A 24,097-nucleotide genomic window follows, 5' to 3' on the forward strand; every position below is an offset into this window, starting at 1 on the left:
ATTTTTGAGTGAATGGACTTGTATGATTAAAAACCACATTCACTGTTAGAAATGTGTTTATTTGAGAAAAATTTTCCATCCTCTTCCTTTGAATTTTCTCGACACCACTGCCGAAAAGTAAAGTCAGTTTGACCCCACTAACGATTAGAAAATTGAGCAAACATTCTTAAAATGAATCTTTCTTTTTTTACACACAATTCTACTAGTGTAGCAAGAGACTGGAAGAGCAGTGTAGCACATTGTGACCGTGGAGGAGAGAAGGGGACAGATGAAACTGGAGGGGGATAAAAAGGCATTTTAACATGAGAGAGAAAGAACCGATCATCGATTACTGGAGGAAAGTGGCTCTTTATTTACCTTACGTATAAAAAGCATAACTACTGCACAGAAAGAGAGTGAAAAGTTAAAAGGGAGGGGTGAATGTTTGTGAGCCAAAAGGAGCAGAAGGAGAGGGCATGCACTGTTCCAGAATATGACATAGATTGCAGAAAAACAGAATTAATAGAATTTTAGCATGGATCATGCAAATAAAAATGCACTAAACAGCCTTTATACTACAATTTCTACAACATAAAGATTTTAGTTAAAACTAAAATGATAGAAACTAGTAGATAAAAATATAAATAAAAAAACAGTTTCACTTTGATATATGAGTGATACAAATCTATATCTACAAAAAAATTACTCTGCTGTCTATATTAAAGTGGAACTTCTCCCAAAAGGGGAAGTTCTGGTCTAAGCGTTCTGCCCCACTCCTTTTTAGCATTTGGCCCATTTTTTTGGGGGGGGGGATGCAGGTACCTGGGCCTTCCCCCCTTCCCACAGTCTTATGGGACACATCACAGGTCCGAGAAAACTGTGGGGCCATTCACACTGCACAGCGCGGCTCGCTAGCTGTGAAGCTACAAGTTGTCACAGCCAGGTGCCCAAAGTTAAGATGCCAGAGCCAAGGACTGAAAACCGGGGTGCCCCCGCCGATCCGTCCACCTCAACTCCCGGGGGGTGGTGTCTCCGATTGTCGAACGGTGTACGGTCTTCCTCCACCATCCTACGAACCACAATGCGTAAGCATGCACTATGTGTGGGGCTCTTTCAATTAACCACCTCTGTTTCATGTATATATTTACCAGACCATTTTTTCTATATTTACTATCCTAGATAAGACACGCGCTTGCTCCTAACGAGTGCCACAATAGTCACGAAACGCGTAGAGCTACCATTGTCGCGTTTTTCACCAGCGTCATGCAATTCTGTTTGTTTGAGTTTTTTGGAGGCTTATTTTGTAGACAATACCCTATTATATGGTTGTGTATTTATATCCAATTGGTGTACCATGGAAGATTGTTATATTCATATAATCATGTATAATTGCTGCTATTATTGCCAATATTTCTTTCTATTTGTGATTAATATATATTTATTATATGCATGTTATATTTTTATGAATTCAATACATTTTCCTAGTTGTTCATCGGTTTCGTTTCTGGACATTCGCGCATTTCATTTAAAGTCCCACCCTTGTTGCTCCTTTTTCTAGAACTGAAAACCGGTGGAAAAATGGCTCAGATGAGCACAGCATTGGATCCTGGCATAGTAGGGTGTCTGTCTATTAAAAGTCAGCAGCTACAGTTTTTGTAGTTGCCAACTTTTAACTTTCAGAAATATGACTGGAGCCCCTCTTTAACTGCTTGCCGCCCGCCCACCGTCAAATGATAACGGGGCGGTGCGGCTCTTGTTCTGGGACGACGTCATATGACAGCATCCCAGAACGGCCGCTCTCGCTAGGACACAGCGCGACCCCGATCTCTGGAAAGAGCCGCGTCCACAGCTCTTTAACTGCTTGCCGACCAACAGCTGCAGTTGTACTGCGGCAACATGGCTCGGCTGCGTGAATCGCCGTTATGTTACGTTGGTAACGTATTTGGCCACTAGGGGGCGAGTGCGCACGCGTCCCCTGCTCACCCACAGAGCCGATGCGAGTGCCCGGCAGTCGCGATAGCCACCGGGCTCCCGCGATCGCTCGGGGCACACCGAGAACCGGCATCTGTGTGTAAACACAAGGTTTCCGGTTCTCTGAGGGGAAAACAGGCAGATCGTCTGTTCATACTGAGTATGAACAGCAATCTGTCATCTCCCCTGCACAGTCCCCTCCCCCCTTCAGTTAGAATACAAAATAGGGAATAACCTCTTGATTGCCCCCTAGTGTTAACCCCTTCACTGCCAGTGACATTTTTACAGTAATTAATGCATTTTCATAGCACTGATCCCTGTATTAATGCCAATGGTCCCAAAGATGTGTCAAAATTGTCCGACATGTCCGCCTAATGTCGCAGTCCCGATAAAAATCGCAGATCACCACCATTACTAGTAAAAAAAAAAAAATAATAAAAATGCCATAAAACTATCCCGTATTTTGTAGATGCTATAACTTTTGCGCAAACCAATCAATATACGCTTATTGCGATTTTTGTTACCAAAAATATGTAGAAGAATACATATACCTAAACTGAGGAAAAAAATTGTTTTTTTTATATATTTTTGGGGATATTTATTATAGCAAAAAGTAAAAAATATTGCGTTTTTCTCAAAATTGTCACTCATTTTTTGTTTATAGCGCAAAAAATAGAAACCGCAGAGGTGATCAAATACCACCAAAAGAAAGCTCTATTTGTGGGAAAAAAAGGACATCAATACTGTTTGGGTGCAACGTCGCATGACTGCTCAATTGTCAGTTAAAGCGACGCAGTGCCGGTCTGCAAAAAGTGCTCTGGTCAGGAAGGGGTAAAATCTTTCGGGGCTGAAGCAGTTAACCATGTGATCGGCTGTGTCCAATCACAGCCAGTCACATGTAAACAAGGAAGTGCCAGTAATCGGCGCTCCTCGCCTTACACTGACAGAGTATGTGGCGAGGAGAGCCGATCAGCAGCATCGCCACGCAGGGGGACATCTAGAAATGTAATCAGGGCATTGATCATCAGTGCCCTGTTTACAATATTGCAAAATAGCGTCACAAATCAGTGCCCACCATTGCCAACTATCAGTTCCCACCAGTGGCAGCAATCAGTGCCCACCACTGCCCACAAGTGCCACCAATCAGTGCCCATTAGCAATGCCAGTCTGTGCTGGCAATCAGTGCCGCCTATCAGTGCTTCCCATCAATGTCCATCAATGCTGTCAATCAATGCCCATCAGTAATGCCCATCAGTATCGCCCATCAGTGCCACCCATGAATGCCCATCAGTGCCCATCAGTACCGTCTATCCGTGCCACCTATCACTACCCACCAGTGCTGCCTATCAGTGCCCACCAGTGCCGCCTATTAGTGCCCATAAGTGCCACCCAATAGTGCCCACCAGTGCCGCCTATCAGTGCTCATCAGTGCCACATATCAGTCCCACTTATCAGTGCCCATAAGTGCCACCTCATGAATGCCCACCAGTTCAGCCTATCAGTGCCCATCAGTGCCGCCTCATCAGCGCACATCAGTGAAAGCAAAAAATTACTTAGTTACAAAATTTACTGACAGAAAAAAAGTAAAAAACATTTTTTTTTCAAAATTTTTGGTCTTTTTTTTGTAAAAAATAAAAAACCCAGCAGTGATTAAATACCACCAAAATAAAGCTCTATTTGTGTGAAGAAAATGATAAAAAAATTTGGGTACAGTGTAGCACGATCACGCAATTGTCATTCAAAATGCGACAGTGCTGAAAGCTAAAAATAGCTTGGGCAGGAATGGGGTGTAAGTGCCTGGTAGGCAAGTGGTTAACAGAGTTGCTTTCCCATCCAGGTTAAATGCTAGTTCTTCTAAAGTCAACTAAAAACAAAGCATAAAATATTCCATAAACAGTTTGCACACTATGGCTCAACACTTTGGGGTTTATTTACTATAGCACTAATATGAGAATAGGATTATAAATATTCTCAAAATAGCCAAAACCGGCTAATTAGCCCTAAAATGAATTCACTATAGCTCCTGGGAAAATATACTCCCAAAATCAAATTCACTATAGCTCCCAGACATCAGAGACCTTCTAATCATTAGTCGTGCTAGAAACAGAAGAATAGCACATGGAAATAATGTTTTGAGCATGAAATTATAGCCTAAATGGTACTTAAATATGTGGTATATTGTTTAAAGTTAATTTGCTTTTAAACTGCTTAAAAAAGTGATATATTAACTGAAATATCATTGAAAGTCTGAGAAGAGATACATTCCCCGTCTCTGTACAACTATGTGCCAGCACAACTGAGCATGCTCAGACATGCAAACTACTCTCATTTTAACTCCCATTAAATTTTTACCAAGAGCTATAGTAAATTCCCAAATTAGCGATTGGCTAAAAAGCATTTGCAAACGTGAAAATGAGAGTTATATAGCCACATGCAAGTTTCAACCATTATACAAATAAAGTGAAAAAGTCACGCTAGTCAATGGAATTTGCAAAAAATTAAAAAGCAAATATATATTAAGTGAATATCACACAACCCGTGTCGTAAACACATATTAATACATATGGCGTCTGCCAATAACAATAAGTATATCTAGCAGCCCATCACGTGATTAAACATCAAATGTGCAGGTAAGAAAATAAGTAAAAATGGAGTAATAATTGAAGTCCAAAGTTCATAAGAATCAGTCCATCAAAAACCACAGTTAGTTTAGGTGAACATCAGAAGTTCAAATATTGAGAGTGAGTCCACAGTGATGAATGGTGAAGATTCACGCCAAAGTGACTAGTGAAATATAGGAATCTCCTCCACCACCAAAAAGTACTGCCGCTTACCAGAAGGTATTGGTCCCTTGTTACAGGGGACCACACCAGGCGAATGGCTGCAACCCCAGCCCGGGATTCCACTGGCAAGCCAAGCAGTTGTAGAAGATGGCACAATGTAAAAATACACCGACTAGCAGCATGCGGTCTAAGATGAGCGGAACATTCCAAAGGTCGTAGAGGAACTCCACCACCAAAAAGTACTGCCGCTTACCAGAAGGTATTAGTCTCTTGTTACAGGGGACCACACCAGGCGAATGGCTGCAACCCCAGCCCGGGATTCCACTGGCAAGCCAAGCAGTTGTAGAAGATGGCACAATGTAAAAATACACCGACTAGCGGCATGCGGTCTAAGATGAGCGGAACATTCCAAAGGTCGTAGAGGAACTCCACCACCAAAAAGTACTGCCGCTTACCAGAAGGTATTAGTCTCTTGTTACAGGGGACCACACCAGGCGAATGGCTGCAACCCCAGCCCGGGATTCCACTGGCAAGCCAAGCAGTTGTAGCAGATGGCACAATGTAAAAATACACCGACTAGCAGCATGCAGTCTAAGATGAGCGGAACATTCCAAAGGTCATAGAGGAACTCTACGACCTTTGGAATGTTCCGCTCATCTTAGACCGCATGCTGCTAGTCGGTGTATTTTTACATTGTGCCATCTTACTCTACGACCTTTGGAATGTTCCGCTCATCTTAGACCGCATGCTGCTAGTCGGTGTATTTTTACATTGTGCCATCTTCTACAACTGCTTGGCTTGCCAGTGGAATCCCGGGCTGGGGTTGCAGCCATTCGCCTGGTGTGGTCCCCTGTAACAAGGGACCAATACCTTCTGGTAAGCGGCAGTACTTTTTGGTGGTGGAGGAGATTCCTATATTTCACTAGTCACTTTGGCGTGAATCTTCACCATTCATCACTGTGGACTCACTCTCAATATTTGAACTTCTGATGTTCACCTAAACTAACTGTGGTTTTTGATGGACTGATTCTTATGAACTTTGGACTTCAATTATTACTCCATTTTTACTTATTTTCTCACCTGCACATTTGATGTTTAATCACGTGATGGGCTGCTAGATATACTTATTGTTATTGGCAGACGCCATATGTATTAATATGTGTTCACGACACGGGTTGTGTGATATTCACTTAATATATATTTGCTTTTTAATTTTTTGCAAATTTCATCGATTTGCGTGACTTTTTCACTTTATTTGTATATTTGTTTGGTGTAGTATAACACTCCAGTCACAGCTCTTTTGTTTTGGTTTTATTTATAGTGCAGTATTTTTTTATATCAAGTTTCAACCATTGTATATAATGGTACAATTGTTACTTCCCCAAAAAAATACATTTTTTTTAAAATTTTGAGATGAACTGTTTATTTCTCCAAAATAAATTGTCCTTGCAACAATGTTGGAGCTGAGCAGTGTTTCCTCTTTAGGAATTAAATCTGCCTTTAAGGTTGGTGTTTGCAACGCTTGTTCGGTTTGGGGCGGCCAGCTTTGCATCCTTCTTACCCCTTTGCTTGTCTCCTGTCATTTTCTCATTTTCTGCACCTCCTGTTCTTTTCCTCCTGCAGTGGCACTGGTCTGGGTACATTACTCCCCCTAGACAGGTTCTCTGTCCTTTGCTGTCCTAGGCCGGCTGTAGGTATAGCTTATGTTTGTAGGTTGTGTGTGTATAGGTTTGGGGTAGGTGGGTATGTTTGTATATCTATATATATATATATATATATATATATATATATATATATATGTATATATGTGTATTTTAGGGGATCAGAGGGGTGGACAGCTGGCTCAGAGACAGTCCATTAAAAGAAAAGTGGCTTTATTCAGCAAAATGGCAAAATAAACATAAGATAAGACAGTCTTGTCTTGTCACACGGTTGTGCACACAGGAACAGCTCACAGTTCAGCAGCACACAGGCTTACAGATAATAGTTCATGGCTCCAATTAAAGCTACAGTCTTTATGTGGTTAAGCTCACCCAGCACACCATCCAGCAATGGACATTTTCACACAGCGTGCTGCTGTCTCTCTCCTACTCAAGCAGCTCCTCTCTTAGACTTTCATCCCAGCTGACAATAAGCAGGTCTGAAGGGGAAATACCTGCCCTCTGCGATTAACCCCTTCTTAACCCTGCCCCAGGTTGACCCTCTGCAGTATGTATATATGTTCATATATATGTTTGTGTATACATGTGTGTGTTCTTATGTTGGTTGGTATGTATGTATGTGGGGGGGGGGGGGGGGGGGGGGGTTATATGGAGCGGTATGTGCATGTATTTATATATGCATGCATATTGTTTTAAAAAAAAAAAAAGGGAAAGGAGAGAGTGTGTAGATGTATATATGTGTATGTATATATTTAGATATACATTAATAGAGGGAATAGATATACATTAATAGAGGGAGAAGCGAAGTCGCTGTTGCCTTATCTATTTTTCCTCTTCTCTGTCTTTCTGCGGCTGTCCGTCTCTCAGCTGGTCGTCCCATTTCTCCACGGTTCGAGTATCAGTCACCACCCATACAAAAGACCCTCAACACTCAGGTTGGGACCACCGTATCAGTAAGTTTTCAGGAAAAGAGTGCCCTCTCATGCGGATTGCTTTGATTTGCTTCAGCTCTGCGCACCCCGCTCTCAAAGGCCAGAGCCAGAGGCCATAGAAAGGCGGACGTTCTTCAGCCAGCACCCCAACAAGAGTCCTGCAGGACCTGTGGCGCAGTGCCTATGCCCAGGAGGCTGGTGAGTGAAGTCGGGCTGGTTGAAGTTTGCAGCTGACAGGTAATACTGAATGTCTTTATTACTTATAAGGTGGCACAAAACTTCTGTTTTAAACTCACTGTAATTATTCTAGCTAGCCAGCTCCCTTGTTGCGGGTCTAGCCACTAGCAGAACAACCTGCCTCATGGATCACTTATCCTCTCAGTACTTCTGATGAGGGGGCGCAGCCTGCAAATGATTTTAGCTTCCTTGCACCAGAGGAAGATCTGGAGCTACTTGGTGTCAGTTTTTCTTTGGAGAACTGTGTATCCAGGCAGTCATGCAGACCATTACATGGGTTAAAAGACAAAGTCGTATTTACCCTTTCAATGAGCAATCACTTTTCCATTAGGAAACTGGTTTAATTCAAGGCGAATATAGCATTGCTGAAATCCATGCCTACAGTGGGACTGGCTGTTGTCCAATAGGGTGGCAGCTGGGAAGGGCCTGCCACTCAACAGAGGCCCTTACCTTGGTGATGGGTACTTTGGGTTTCTGCTCCCAGGATATGGTTGGGGAGGAAATCCTTAGGGCTGATATCTTGGCACCCGGCCAAGATGTATCGGCAAATTTCTCTGCGGAAGCAGCAATAGTCTCAACCTGGTGCCTGGCCAAGGCAATGCTATACTCCGTTATGGCTAGGGGTACCCTATGGTTGAGACCCGTGGCTGTGTTTGGCTTCCTAGAAACAAAATTGAAATAGTCACTTTATAGTGCAAGATCTCTGTTTGATATGAAACCAGAGACAGCCATGTCGGAAGTGACAGGAGGAGGGTCCGTTCTTCTCCCATAACAGAAAGCAGGAGCAAGTAAGAAAAAAAATCTTTCCAGACGTTCAAGCAGAAAACATCACAAATTGGTCATTCCCAGAGCTTGAAAGAAGTTTCTGTCTACAGTTGCTCTTTTCAGTTCATATGATAAATCTTTCACTGTTCCAGATGGAATTCATCAGGCAAGAGAGGTTGCCTCCTGGACTTTAGCAAGATTGGTTGTGCAGATGGGAAATGGGTCGTGAGCCTCCTTCAGTGGCAGGATGCATCCTCTTCCAGAGGGGTTGAGGCCTCATAGGCGGCCCAGTTGAAAGCATCTATGGATTAATTCTACAGGAAAGTGGCATGCTTTTCCCAGCATACCTTTTCAACCTTTACAGAATAGATCTGGGTACCTTGTCACCAGTGGGCTTCGGAGGAATGACTGTTCAGTCTTCTGTCCCATTTAAATAAATATATATATATATATATATATATATATATAATTATTTTGGTTTGTCAAGTAGAACCCACTTTGTCAGCTAGGATATGTATCACTAGTATGCTGCCATGGTGGCGTCAGGAAAACGGAAAATTGTATCATACTTACCATAATTTTCCTTTCCTGGCGCCAATCCATGGCAGCATACGGACCCACCTTTGTGCGTTTCGGTATCTAGCTAATTACAAATTATTTTAATTTATGCTATTTCATTGGCCCTGAGGGAGGGGAGAAAGGCGGAGCCTAGTATGCTGCCATGGACTGGCGTCAGGAAAGGAAAATTACGGTAAGTATGATACAATTTTCCGTTTTTTCTCTGTCTCTCTCACTTGTTGCTGTCTGTCTCACAAAAATCTTTACCAAAACTCCCACAGGTGTCTTCACAAACCACAAATACCATTACTGATGCAAATTTTAAATGAGTCACAATTTTGTGTGTTGTTAGTATTTTCAAATGATCATAATTTTCCCCCAAAAAATTTGATCTATGTACCAATATCAGAAATCAAAATGTCATTCACAAAATTCAGAGGGTAACATCCTATTCTACACTCACACACCAAGAACCACCAAATATTACGGAATACAGCCTCTTACCAAGCAAAAACCAACAAAATTACAGCTGTTTCTCTAGCAGCATGCTGACAGTAATCAGCCATAACTTCATCCATGTAGCAGCACATTGGCTAACCGTCTGCACTTCTGCCTAGCAGCACTGAGGTTGTTGGTTCGCATCCCAATCCTGATACTTTACTAGAGGCAGTGCTGTATTCTGGCCTAGGCCAACAAGGCCCAGGCCTAGGGCGACACTACGCGGGGGGCGTCCCCCTCACAAAAAAGCCCCCCCTCCTCCGGAGTCAGTCCTGTCACTGCCGGAGGTTGCTGCCTGCAGCGTCTCTTACATAGAGAAGAGCATGTGCTCACAGTTCCCCCCTCCCCTCTGCACAGACAGGAGACCAGAGAGAGAACTGGTCAGCCTCCTGTGTTGTGACTCCAGGTGCACATGGAGCCTATAGATCGGTCGGATTGTGGCTTCAGCTGGCAGACCCAGCTACATTCTGCATATCCTGGAGGGAGTGAAAGTAAGATACTGAGCCTCCTCACTGTCTCTTCTTACAAACCTCACACATCTGCTATCACTTTGTTTCTCCTGTCTCGTCATCTGAAATAGGGATAACTGTCTGATATTTAACCCTCTGTGTCCTTGGTGCTAGAGGGGGACTGTGCTTTTCTTCTCTGCATCAATGGACACATGTACACTGCTGCTTACATATATGGTTAACTCTTTACAGCTCAATATCTGCAGGCTGGTGCTTCTGGAATCAATGGCATTTAACACCTTAGGCCACTTCCACACTGAGGCACTTTACAGGTGCTATAGCATTAAAAATAGCGCCTGTAAAGCGCCTCTCCTGTCACTCCAGTGTAAAAGCCCAAGTGCTTTCACACTGGAGCAATGTGCTGGTAGGACGCGCAAAAAAAGTCCTGCAAGCAGCATCTTTGGGGCGGTTTTGGAGGGATGTATACACCGCTCTTAAAGCGCCCCTGAACATTGAAATCAATGGGCAACGTCAGCAAAGCGCCGCTGCTACGGCGTTTTGCGAGCGCTTTTAAACCTTTTTTGGCCGCTAGTGGGGGTTAAAAGCGTCCCACTAGCGACCCAAAAGCGCCACATAAGCAACAGTAAAGTGCCGCTAAAAATAGCGATGCCCCCAATGCCCCACTGTGAAAGTGTCCTTAGTGTTTGCTTGTATATAAGTGGTAACCTGTCATAGCTACCTGTATGGCTAATACTGCCTTCTGACATATGAAGAAAAGTGTCATTTCTGATCATAGATCAGTCTGGATTTTAGTACCCATCCTGCTGACTGCATTAAGCCCAGGTTCACACTGATGTGGGTTAGAAATCATGTGGGTTCAGCTGAACTCGCACGATTTCAAACTGGCAATGCAGTCCGACTTCGCAGGGTGATTTGACAGACATTTGTGCGGGTTCATGCACAGATGTCTATACAAATCTCACCCAAAGTCACCAAAAGTAGTACAGGAAGTACTTTTGGGAATCATTGCAGTGCCACAAAGTTGGCGTCGTACCAATTTGGACAATGCCATTGCTGCCAAATCAGCCCGAAACGAACAGGTGCTTAAAGAGGAACTGCAGTCTGCTCACATAATTTGGTATGGTTAGAATGCACTTGGAGACCCTTATTGGGTACTGATGAGGCTGCGCTGGTGGGCACTGGTGAAGCTGCGCTGATGGGCACTGGTGATGCTGCATTGATGGGCATTGATGAGGCTGCTTTGATGGGCACTAATGAGACTGCTTAGATGGGCACTAATGAGGCTGCTTAGATGGGCACTAATGAGGCTGCCTTGATGGGTACTGATGAGGCTGCCTTGATGGGCACTGATGAGGCTGCTTTGATGGGCACTGATGAGGCTGCTTTGATGGGCACTGATGAGGCTGCCTTGATGGGCACTGATGAGGCTGCCTTGATGGGCACTGATGAGGCTGCCTTGATGGGTACTGATGAGGCTGCCTTGATGGGCACTGATGAGGCTGCCTTGATGGGCACTGATGAGGCTGCACTTGGTACCCACTTTTAATGTACAGAGAGGAAGCGGTGGGGCTCTAAGGTGGAGCCTAAATAGGAAAGGGTGTGGTTTACAGATAAAAGGGCGGGTCTTAAACAGGAAGGGGTGTGACATTGACAGGAAGGGGTGGGTCATATTTAAATTAGGGGGGGCACAGGTTTAGTCTGGCCTAGGGCAGCACAAAACCTAAATACACCACTGACTAGAGGTTTGTATGTTCTTCCTCTGTTGTGGTGTTAAAGTTTCTTTTTCACCAGTGATTACATTTTTGACAGGTTTCACATAATGGAAACCCAAGAAATAACATTATAAATCAAGCAAGCAAGGGCCAGATATAGATGTATAAGTCTGGTATGATCCTGCACATATATTTGAATGTTGTATGCTGATGATGAATGATGAATACGCTTTATCACCAATTTGTATGAACCAGCCCTCACAAAGTTGTCATTTCCTGTTTTGTATCCTCCACATGATCAACAACATACAAGTTTAATTTGGAGATTTTTGGGATCACTGATCATGGCCAGAGCCTTTGAAATTTGTTATTTTTAGGTTTACCCTGCAGATATACATGCTGATGCATTCTTTCATTTGTAAAGATGTGTGTTCCCGATGAACAGGTGTGAGCACTTGAGGCATCCATAAAGAGACAGAATCAGTTACACTGGTGGGTTTGTTTTTTACTGGGTGGGTCTAGGTGTGCTAGCAATCCTAGCTAGGTTTTAAAAAGGTCTGCATTTGTGGTGGTTGTTTGGCCTGAGAAGAGGCCAGAATCTTTGTCTGCAGTGCTTATATTGGTTTACAAATAGATATGTTTTTTTTGGGGGGGGGGAAGGGGGGTGTGCATAATGCCCGACCCACACCCCACTAAGGCTGTGATTTGATGATTGCTTTATGTGTTTGCTGGTATAGTTTTGCATTAAGGCCACCGGGTGGCCCCCATCCTTGTCTATATAACAGCTGTCAAATCGAAGAGACAGCAGTCAGTGGGAGCCCTCCCCATGAAGGCGGAGCATTTTTAGTTTTTTCTATTTTTTGGGTCCGTTGGGCAGTGTGACTGACGATGGATGTACATCGCGGGACACTTTTTTTCCTTTTTTAATAAAAGAATTGTCAAAACCTGTATCTTGTTGTTTTAACATTTTGACACTTTTTTTGGTGAATGGGTAGGGGTATGATGTTTCACTTTAAGCATCATTAAAATCACTACTCCTTTAAAAACGATTGTTTTACAAACTTTTTTTGTATTGATACATGTCCCCCAGGGCAGTACCAAGGTCCCCATACACTTTTTATGCCAATAACTTGCATATAAGCCTTCAAAATTATGACTTATGATTTTGCATGTTCGAGTTCCATTGACTTTAAAAATCCGCTCATATGCTGATTTGACATTTGCAAAGGCATGTTCCCTGGCAATTGCGCGCTTTTCCATTTGCATGTTCGCCCAGTTAATGTCTTAATAGGCTGAAATGGGAGTAACTAACTGTAGAGCGACTATTACTTCCCGGCTTTCTTAGTAAATGAACCCCTTTATGTTATTTCACAAAATAGCATATAATGCCATTAGTCACTTTAGAAAAAAGTCATGCAGCAAATTTGCCCTTTGTTTTCTTTGCGTAAAATAGAACAATTCATCATCATTAAAAAACAGAAACAAAATATGCTGTAGATGTAATAATGAATAATATATAGTTTGACATACCAGACTGCTTTTGATTTGTTATCATGGCAAGCACAAGAATGCGGGAAGATTAAAAGTAATAAATAGGGTACACATACACTATCAATTACAAAATTATATAACAACTGACATTTTACATTTCCTTTTATTTCATATTTTTATAGTTATTAGTCAACCATTTCAAAGCATGGTGTAGCTCAGAATAGATCATAAAAAAGCTTCATGATGTATATTTAAAGGCTTTTTATTTTTGTAAAGTATAACTAAAGGTGAAACTTTTTTTTTTTTTTGTTTTTTAGAGTGGAGGGTATTTGAACACGTCAGTTTTTATTGCTGCCTGTGCCCCTGTTAAAGAGATTTACCATCTCTAATGCCCCGTACAAACGGTCGGATTTTCAGACGGAAAATGTGTGAAAGGACCTTGTCGGAAATTCCGACCGTGTGTAGGCTCCATCACACATTTTCCATCGGATTTTCCGACACACAAAGTTTGAGAGCAGGATATAAAATTTTCCGACAACAAAATCCGTTGTCGGAAATTCCGATCGTGTGTACACAAATCCGACGGACAAAGTGCCACGCATGCTCAGAATAAATAAAGAGATGAAAGCTATTGGCCACTGCCCCGTTTATACTCCCGACGTACGTGTTTTACGTCACCGCATTTAGAACGATCGGATTTTCCGACAACTTTGTGTGACCATGTGTATGCAAGACAAGTTTGAGCCAACATCCGTCGGAAAAAATCCTAGGATTTTGTTGTCGGAATGTCCGAACGGGGCATATGTGTCCTGTTTAGCATTATCATTGAAAGTGAAACTTAAAAAAAAATTCCAAATTTTGTGTTGTCCCAAGAAAAGTAATAGAAGGGAAATTTTACATTGGGAACACTAGTTCTGGTGACCTGGGTGCCCCAAGGAATTCCCTTATTTTGCAGAGATTTCCTCTCACTTCCTGCTTTTGCTATAGGACAGGAAGTGAAGGGAAATCTCCACAATGGGACTCAGATGGCAAAAAAAAATCAGACAGGAATTATAACACTTGCTTGGTCTATCCAAAATGAAAGAAAAAACATTATGCCCATAGTTCTACTTTGAAAAAGTTACCCAGTAATGCTGAACACAAAACAGTACAGAAAAAGAACTACATGTATTTTAATAAAGGAGGATAGTAAAGCTAGGTTCTCCACTGTCAGGGAAATAGCATGGGGTTGGAAAAAGGTAGCTTTCAACATGTACTCACACAAGAATTTACTTTTCAGAGAAAAATCTTTTCCTATATTTTTTATTTATCTGACAAAATGAATTGGTAAGTGTTCATTCTAAAAATGTCCTAAATCTTTTTTCATTTGTTCACCTTCTGCCTAAATCTCAATTATTAGTTTTAAATGAAGAATTTTAACCAGTTGCCAACCAGCTGCCGCAGCAAGGTTGCTCGGTTCTGCGAATCAATGTACTCGTACGTTGGTTCGTGCACTGGCTATTGCAGGCGCGCGTCCGCCGCTCAACGTAGGAGCTCGCCTGTGGATCTTGTTGTCCGCCGGCCACCCACAATCGTGGAAAAGAGAGGCAAAATGGGGATCTGCCTTTGGCGGATCCCCGTTCTGACAGGGGAGGAGAAAGAGATCAGCTTTTCCTAGTGATTAGGAACAGCAATCTCTCTCTACTCCCAGTTAGAAAGCGCCTCACTAGGGAACACTTAACCCTTTAATCACCACTAGTGTTAACCCCTTCCCTGCCAGTGCCATTTATACAGCGATCAGTGCATTTTTATAGCACTGATCACTGATTGGTGTTACTGGCCACCAAAAAGGGTCACTTAGGGTCAGATTTGTCCGTCGCAATGTTGCAGTTCCACTAAAAATCGCAGATTGCCGCCATTACTAGTAAAAACAATAAAAAAAATAAAAAGTCCCTAAATCTTTCCTCTATTTTGTAGACGCTATAACTTTTGCGCAAACCAATCAATATACGCTTATTGCGATTTTTTTACCAAATATATGTAGCAGCATACATAATGGCCTAAACTGATGAATAAATTAGTTTTTTTATATATATTTTTGGATATGTATTACAGCAGAAAGTAAAAAATATTTTTTTTTTTCAAAATTGTCGGTCGTTTTTTGCGCAAAAAAAAAAAAAAAATTGCAGAGTGATTAAATACCACCAAAAGAAAACTCTATTGGTGGGGAAAAAAGGACATCAATTTTGTTTGGGTACAGTGTCACACAGCTGCGCAATTGTCACTTAAAGTAACGCAGTGCTGTATCGCAAAAAAATTGTCTGGTCAGGAAGTGGGTAAATCCTTCTGGAGCTGAAGTGGTTAAGGAACAGTTTCTGCCCATATAAGTCCGTGGGAATGCAAAAGCAACTGAAACAGGTTAAATGCAGGTCAGCTTCTCCTTCAAAGTATTATCAATGATCTCATAAGCATGCATAAGCATGATGTCATGCTGCATTTCTCTAGTGAAACCTACTAGTTTAGGCCCTAAGGGAACCTATAAATTGATCAATTATGGGCCAGATTAACATTAACCTTTTAATACATTTCTGATGAGATGCAAATACTACCATGTCAAAACATCTGGTAAGTTGTTACATGCTTGAGAGATCACATTTATGTCACTGTACAATATGGTTATCATACAAATTTTCTTTTATCCCCTATGTAACAAAGAGTTTGAGCTGTCTGTGCATGACTCAGTATTTGAAAAGGATGTGTCTGATTTGAACATGACTTAACCATTTTCAGCAGTGCATTGGTTAAGAAATAAGATGTGAAACAAACAAGTTACCGGGAACCCGTGGTTCTGCATTTCTAAGCTAAGCTATATCAATCTCTCACCATTTTATTATTAAAAAATCAGTCTACCTACGGGCAGGACAAAGGCACCTGACCCCTGATTGTTTCAGAATTGACCTAACAAATGTTGTATCTTATGGAATTTAAACAACATTAGTTTGGGTAACACACATGACCATAGCACGTCAATGATTGTGATAAGTTCCCTAAATTGTTACGTTTATATAAGGTATGTTTATATTCATCATTATACTGTAAGTATCTAACCTACGCTCACAGGGTTACAGATATTAGCAGCCAAGTTTATAGCTAGAGTGTCCTAGTATGATGATCAATATGATCATCAGTGATCTTAACAAAAAGAGCAGGTAAGTGATAACTAGTCACCATTCTCAAACTAATAATCTACAACCAAAGAAGGACTGTACTTGACTTTTTTTGCTTTTAAAAAACTTTGATATGTTTTGTTCACTCTTTAGCCATTCTAAAGCTTGTTCCCAGTGAGAAAATGAATGCCTTCTATTAAGCAAAGGGGTTTATAGAATATTAGTACCTGAAGATTTTACATTAATGTTAAAGATCTCCACAACTGCCTTTAAGTTCAGGATCAGTCATGCAATGTCCAATTTTCAGAAACACAAGAAGGTTACCGTATATCGCTCATTAATATCACAAAGCTTTAAGGAAAATATGAAAAGATCTGCACGGTCTGTGATTACAGTTCATATTTTTTAACTAAAAACAGCAAAGAATAAAAGTTACATATCAATGTATAGCTAATACCAGCCATTGTAATTCTCTTTAAGGTGATTGACATCTAGGAGCCTGTGTCGATGGGCTTTGGGCTGGTGTTGAGGGCTTCAATTTGAGATGCCTTAGAAATCAATAGGAATTTGTGACTGGTGCATTTAACCCATAGCCTACCTCCTTATAATCTGCATTTGGCCTTATTCATGTGAGTCTTGTATTTTTGAAAGGGAATGCAAAACCCACTCAAAATAATTAAAAGCTCATCAACCCAGGCCATAAATGTGTTCTCTTTTTCCATTTGGAAAGAATCCATTCTTGAATTCCATATTATAATAGAACATAATAATTAAAATAATTACTTTTGAATAAAATGTTTCCATTTCTTTGTTATAATATGTCCTTTATCTGTACTGTTTTAGAACATTTTATATAATTTATAAGGAAATGTGTGATAATGAGAACTGGTTTGGAGGAAAATATTTTAAAATGACTGTACAGAATATGACTTTAATTCAATAATTTGCTTATGTATTAAACATACTAAAACAGTGAAGAGTTGTTAACTAACAGCCAGAATACCTGGATTTGGGAACTGACTCTGGTCGCTTGGTTCTGGGAGAGAGTATACAGAGCGTTGTCTGGCTCAGACTGCAGGGTAGGTGAATATCCGCTTTCCTCATTCACTTTCAAGCCTGGGGCATCCTGTTGCCACAAATCAATGAGTCATTGAGTCAGTCATTAGGTAAACACTACATTTTTTTATGTATGAGGGTTATATTTTTCCAACTGAAGCAGGGCTTTATTAGGTATATTGTAAAGCCTCACAGTAGACCTTTTTTCATTCAAAAATTGCACTGATGTCTTTCATACAAATAAGGGCGTTAAAGTAACCTTTTTAAATGACTAAAGGGTGGAGTTTTAACCTCATTCCTACATATTACTGGTCATAAAGATTATATATTGTCTGCAAAGGGAAAGTACATGAACAAATAAAACAGACTAACATTTCAAAACATTTTCTGACAATAATATTTTGAGTTTTCTGTAAGGGACAATATAACCAGCAGTAAAACAAATAAAATGTTACATATTATATTTTCTAAATTGGGTACTGATTCACATTGAAGAGAAATAGCTTTGTTGACATGTAGCAAATAAGTACAGAGAATTAGAAGCTACACAAAACAGAGTTCAAGGGGTGGGTTGAACAATCATCCTATTATAACCACTTGCTCACTACATATCTGTTTGCTCCATTTATAAAGTCCTCCAAAGCTCACATCCAATTAAGATTTGTAAATTTGTAAAATGCTAAGACTAAAGATTTTTTCCAAAATGGTTCAGACTGATATCCCCTGACTGTTCAAACCAGTGGCAGTGCATCCATTAGTGGTGCTCAGGCACCACCCCCTCTCTCCAGCCACCCCCTCTGTATACTATGGATAGATTCATGCATTGTGGGCACCAGGCGTCTGAATTACAGCGGCGGGGGGGGGGGGGGGGGTTGAAGCACTTGATTAGAGCCATAGGCCATAGGCTCTAATAGGCTTCAAAAAAGATGCACTGCAAGCGCAAATCATTGTGCTCGCAGTGCACCCTGGTGTGTTAGCAAAGCAAATGAATATTTGCTTTGCTAACACAGAACCGCCTCTCAGCCAATCAGGGCCCCGGATGTACTACCGGGCACCTGATTGGCTGAAGGTAGAGGCGATCCCATTGGCCGCCATGCAGAAAAGGAAAAAGACACGCACGGAGGAGTTCTGCATCCATGCCACGCTACCAGTCCCACAGCTGGCCGCCTGTCCCACTGCCTGACCCACCACCAAGATGGGGTAAGTGCCGGGCAGACAGCGGATGGGCAGGAGGGCACAGTGGCTGCATATTATGGGCACAAAGGCTGCCATAGATGGAGCAAAGTTGGCTGCATTTAATGAGCACAGAGGCTGCATATGATGGGCACAGTGGCTGCATTTGATGGGCACAGTTGGCTGCATTTGCTGGGCACAGTGGCTGCATATGATGGGCACAGTTGGCTGCATTTGCTGGCCACAGTGGCTGCATATGATGGGCAGAGTTGGTTGCATTTGTGGGGCACAGTGGCTGCATATTTTGGGCACAGAGGCTGGAATTGATGGGGCACAGTTGGCTGCATTTGATGAGCACAGAGGCTGCATTTGCTGGGCAAAGTTGGCTGCATTTGATGAGCACAGAGGCTGCATTTCCTGGGCACAGTGGCTGCATATGATGGGCACAGGTGGCTGCATATTATGGGCACAGTTGGCTACATATGATGGGCACAGTTGGCTGCTTTTTCTGGGCACAGAGTCTGCATATGATGGGCACAGTTGGCTGCATATGATGGGCACAGTGGCTGCATATGATGGGCACAGTGGCTGCATATGATGGGCACAGAGGCTGCATATGATGGCACAGTGGTTGCAATTGATGTTTTTGTTTCAGTATTTTTCAGAAATTTTCAGTTTGTTTGCGCCCCCCCCCCCCCCCAAAATATTTTGCGCACCAGTCGACACTGGTTCAAACAATTGTAATGAATTATGAATAATATCTAAGAATGTTGCCAACATTTCGTGTATGTATGAGCCATTAATAGGGAGTATTTGTCCTGCGTGAACTGGCGGGGATCTTGAGCTGCTGAGTAGGTAGAGTGGAGCTCACTGAGTTGTTTCCTAAGAATTTTTCAATTTGTGTTTTTCTGTGCTGATCTAGCATATTCAATAGTTTCCAATATACACTATATTGCCCAAATTATTGGGGTCTGCCTTTACACGCACATAAACTTTAATGGCAACCCAGTCTTAGTCTGTAGGGTTTAATATTGAGTTGGCCCACCCTTTGCAGCTATAACAGCTTCAACTCTTCTGGGTGGGCTGTCCTCAAGGTTTAGGAGTGTGTCTTTGGGAATGTTTAACCATTCTTCCAGAAGCGCATTTGTGAGGTCAGGCACTGATGTTGGACAAGAAGGCCTGGCTGGCAGTCTCTGCTCTAATTCATACCAATGGTGTTCTATCGGGTTGAGGTCAGAACTCTGTGCAGGCCAGTCAAGTTCCTCCACCCAAAACGTACTCATCCATGTCTTTATGAACCTTGCTTTGTGCACTGGTCCAAATCATGTGATAAAGGGGGGATTATGGTGTGGGGTTGTTTTTCAGGGACTGCGCTTGGCCCCTTAGTTCCAGTAAAGGAAACTTTTAAGTATCAGCATAGCAAGACATTTTTGAAAATGTCATGCTCCCAACTTTGCGGGTACAATTTGGGGATGGTCCCTTCCTGTTACAACATGACTTTGCACCATTGCACAAAGCAAGGTCCATAAAAACATGGATGAGTGAATTTGGGGTGTAGGAACTTGACTGGACTGCACAGAGTCCTGACCTCAACCCAACAGAACACCTATGGGATGAATTAGAGCAGAGAATAGAAGCCAGGCCTTCTCCCCCCCAACATCAGTGCCTGACCTCACAAATACACTTCTGGAAGAATGTTCAAACATTCCCACAGACACACTCCTAAACTTTGTGGACAGCCTTCCCAGAAGAGTTGAAGCTGTTATAGCTGCAAAGGGTGGGCCAACTCAATATACCTACGGACTAAGACCACAATGCCATTAAAATTCATGTTCGTGTAAAGGCAAGCTTCCCACTACGTTTGGCAATATAGTGTATGTCTGACCATTACATACAAGAAGGATTCTCACAGCTGAGAAGACCCACCTGACATTTACCACATATCTGCAGAAGACCCATCAGTCTCTGTTGCTTATCATTTCATGAGTACAACACATGCTTGCTTCACACTCAATGGTTAAAAAAATGCTAGGAAACATATACTGTATGTCTGACCATTACGTACAAGAAGCATTCTCTCAGCTGAGAAGACCCACCTGACATTTACCACATATTTGCAGCAGACCCATCAGTTTCTGTTGCTTATCATTCGACGAGTACAACATATGCTTGCTTCACATTCAATGGTTAAAAAAATGCTAGGAAACATGCCAGAAAATTGCATTTATTTTAGTAAACACAAGGAGGCAAATGTTCACAGATTTGTCCAGGCATCTATAAACAGGCACTGATGCTGCTTGTTTACATAACCTAAACAAGCAGATTTCAGCAAATGCATACTATATGGTACCAAGGTATATACCGACTTATCAGTGTTTGGAAATAAAATGCTAAAAGCAAAGATGTGGTGGGTGCATTCATTTTCTTTTTCAGACTATAAACATTTTCAGCAAGTACAAAAAATCCCACTGATCTTGCCAAAAATTTGGTGCCCTTGTCATTTCACCTGAGCTGAACAGACAGCAAAAACAATCTCATTGTCTGCCATGTAACAGAAATCAATAAAGACAGATGTGTTTGAAGTCCATTTATACCATATGTGTTGCCGGGCTAGCATCGTGAAAATCAATTGCTAAAAACAAAAGTCCATATCAAAATGAAATCTGGCAAAGGTAAATAGAGTATATGAAATCCGCCAAATCCAATATGTGTCTGAAAACACCACTGATATTGTACGGAGGTCGTGTTACTCCATAAATGTAGTTACCACATGAGCCATCACCACTGTGAGAAATGCACACTTACCAGACTGAAATGACCACACTAGAGAGTCTGATTTGCCTGTTATAAACACTTCCACCGGGAACATTCAGTTCACACCCATTGGTTCCAATATGTCCGGCTGGCTTTCTCTCTAAGATTAATAGAAACAATGGTGACGATATATATAATTGAATAGCCACATGTAATCAAAGCAAGCAAAGCCACATGGTGTGAATTGGCTAAAAACTTTAATGCAAACACATGATAAAACTCTACTTGGACTAACGCATTTCATCCCATAGGACATCATCTGGGGCATCTATGGGATAAAACGCACTGGACCAAGCCTATGTACGTGACACTGTCATGCTTCTTTGGAGTTGGAACCTTTGCTGTACAGCTTGAAATTGTGACTTTTTATGCGCTTACCCGCTTTTAATCATGTGAGTAGAATGTGTATCATGTGTTTACATAAAGTTTTTAACTGATTCACACTATGTGGCTTTTCTTGCTTTGATTACATTTGGATATTCAATTATATATGGTCACCATTGTCTCTAGTAATCTTGGAGAGAAAGCCAGCCTAACATATTGAAACCAATGGGTGTGAAGTAAATGTTAACGTGGAAGTGTTTATAAAAGGCGAATCAGACTCTGTAGGGTGGTCATTTCAGTCTGGTAACAGTGCATTTCTTACAATGGTGATGGTTCACGTGGTGACTAAATTTATGGAGTAGCACAACCTCCACACAATATCAGTGGTGTTTTTCTCAAGACACATATTAGATTTGGATGATTTCATATACTCTCTTTACCTTTGCCAGATTATGATGTGAACTTTTGTTTTTAGCACTTTGTTTTCGCTGTTAGCACGGCAACATATATGATGTATATTTGTATTCAGTTTGTCTTACTATTGGTTGGCAGCAGCTGTGTTTATTACCACTAGTTACACCAGCACGTTTTTTTATTTTTTGTACGTTGAAATCTAGCCTGTGTGACAACCATATCTGGCATCATAGATACAGTATAGTGTACCTACAAAGGCACAGGAAGTGTTATTTACAGAATTACCATGAAAATAAAGTGAAAAGGCCTGCAAAAAAGAAATTACTAATTTAATATAGTTCATTCACTTCAACCAACAGAAAAACAAAACAAAACAGAAAAACAAATAAAACACCAACATCCATATACCATACACAAGACTTTACCCACAGTTGATTCAAAGGAAAAAAAAATCTTCCTAATTCTCCAGGAGGCAATCGGATATTCTCTGCATCAAATATCCCTGGTGTTATTACTAGGGATGCGCTGAATGGGTTTTTTGGTGGCGAAACCGATACCGAAAATAAATCTTCCTTAATCCCCAAAAAAGTGACTGTTTTTAAAAATATTTTTATACAGGAGATGGTCAGCGACTGGGGACATGGTACAGGAGATGGTCAGAGACTGCAGAGATGGTGCAGGAGATGGTCAGAGACTGAGGACATGGTACAGGAGATGGTCAGAGACTGAGGACATGGTACAGGAGATGGTCAGAGACTGCAGACATACTACACTACAGGAGATGGTCAGAGACTGAGAACATGGTACAGGAGATGGTCAGAGACTGCAGACATGGTACAGGAGATTGTCAGAGACTGCAGACATGGTACAGGAGATGGTCAGAGACTGAGGACATGGTAGAGGAGATGGTCAGAGACTGCAGACATGGTAGAGGAGATGGTCAGAGACTGGGGACATGGTACAGGAGATGGTCAGAGACTGAGGACATGGTACAGGAGATGGTCAGAGACTGCAGACATACTACAGGAGATGGTCAGAGACTGAGGACATGGTACAGGAGATGGTCAGAGACTGCAGACATACTACAGGAGATGGTCAGAGACTGAGGACATGGTACAGGAGATGGTCAGAGACTGCAGACATGGTACAGGAGATGGTCAGAGACTGGGGACATGGTACAGGAGATGGTCAGAGACTGGGGACATGGTACAGGAGATGGTCAGAGACTGAGGACATGGTACAGGAGATGGTCAGAGACTGAGGACATAGTACAGGAGATGGTCAGAGACTGCAGACATGGTACAGGAGATGGTCAGAGACTGTCAACATACTACAGGAGATGGTCAGAGACTGAGGACATGGTACAGGAGATAGTCAGAGACTCGGGACATGGTACAGGAGATGGTCAGAGACTGGGGACATGGTACAGGAGATGGTCAGAGACTGGGGACATGGTACAGGAGATGGTCAGAGACTGGAGACATGGTACAGGAGATGGTCAGAGACTGGGGACATGGTCAGAGAGTCAGAGACTGCGGACATGATACATGAGATCAATGCAGCCTCATCAGTGCCCGTCAGATGCAGCCAGCCAGTGTCCCCAGTAGTGCAGCCGGTGTCCCCAGTAGAGTAGCCAGTGTCCCCAGTAGAGTAGCCAGTGTCCCCAGTAGTGTAGCCAGTGTCCCCAGTAGTGTAGCCAGTGTCCCCAGTAGTGTAGCCAGTGTCCCTATTGCAGCCAGTGAAGGGAGAGGAGAGCCACAGCCTGTTTGATTACAGCACTGGGAACATCACAGCTTTCATTTCAATAGCTGTGTGTTCCCCACTGCGCGCTGTCACATACAGCCCCTCCCCCTTGTCTGGGCACTTTGATAGACAGGTGATCTGTCTATCAAAGTGCCTGGACAAGGGGGAGGGGCTGTATGTAACGGCACGCAGCGGGGAACACACAGCTATTGAAATGAAAGCTGTGATGTTCCCAGCGCTGTAATCAAACAGGCAGTGGCTGCGGCTCTCCTCTCTTTCAATGATATAGAAAGCCCCCTGATAGGCGTCACCAGGGGTGGGGGTGGAGCCCTGCCCCCGCCCCATTTTTGGCGCCAGTATCGGAAAAAAT

General features: G+C 42.3%; 1 protein-coding gene across 8 annotated transcripts in view; it reads right to left on the bottom strand.

Annotated features, from left to right (window-relative positions):
• The window catches only part of CTNND2 (catenin delta 2), a 1,213,609-nt gene that overhangs the window by 52,288 nt on the left and 1,137,224 nt on the right, over window positions 1-24,097 (bottom strand). For 5 of the 8 annotated variants that reach the window (XM_073630697.1, XM_073630696.1, XM_073630695.1 and 2 more), the window contains one exon: window positions 17,207-17,329. The exons of the other annotated variants lie outside the window; for them this stretch is intronic. In XM_073630697.1, coding sequence (XP_073486798.1) covers window positions 17,207-17,329 — 123 coding nt within the window. The remainder of the gene's footprint in view (window positions 1-17,206; window positions 17,330-24,097) is intronic. 8 annotated transcript variants of the gene reach the window in all.

Source organism: Aquarana catesbeiana, linkage group LG05, assembly GCF_042186555.1.
Source record: "Aquarana catesbeiana isolate 2022-GZ linkage group LG05, ASM4218655v1, whole genome shotgun sequence".
Taxonomy (NCBI): domain Eukaryota; kingdom Metazoa; phylum Chordata; class Amphibia; order Anura; family Ranidae; genus Aquarana; species Aquarana catesbeiana.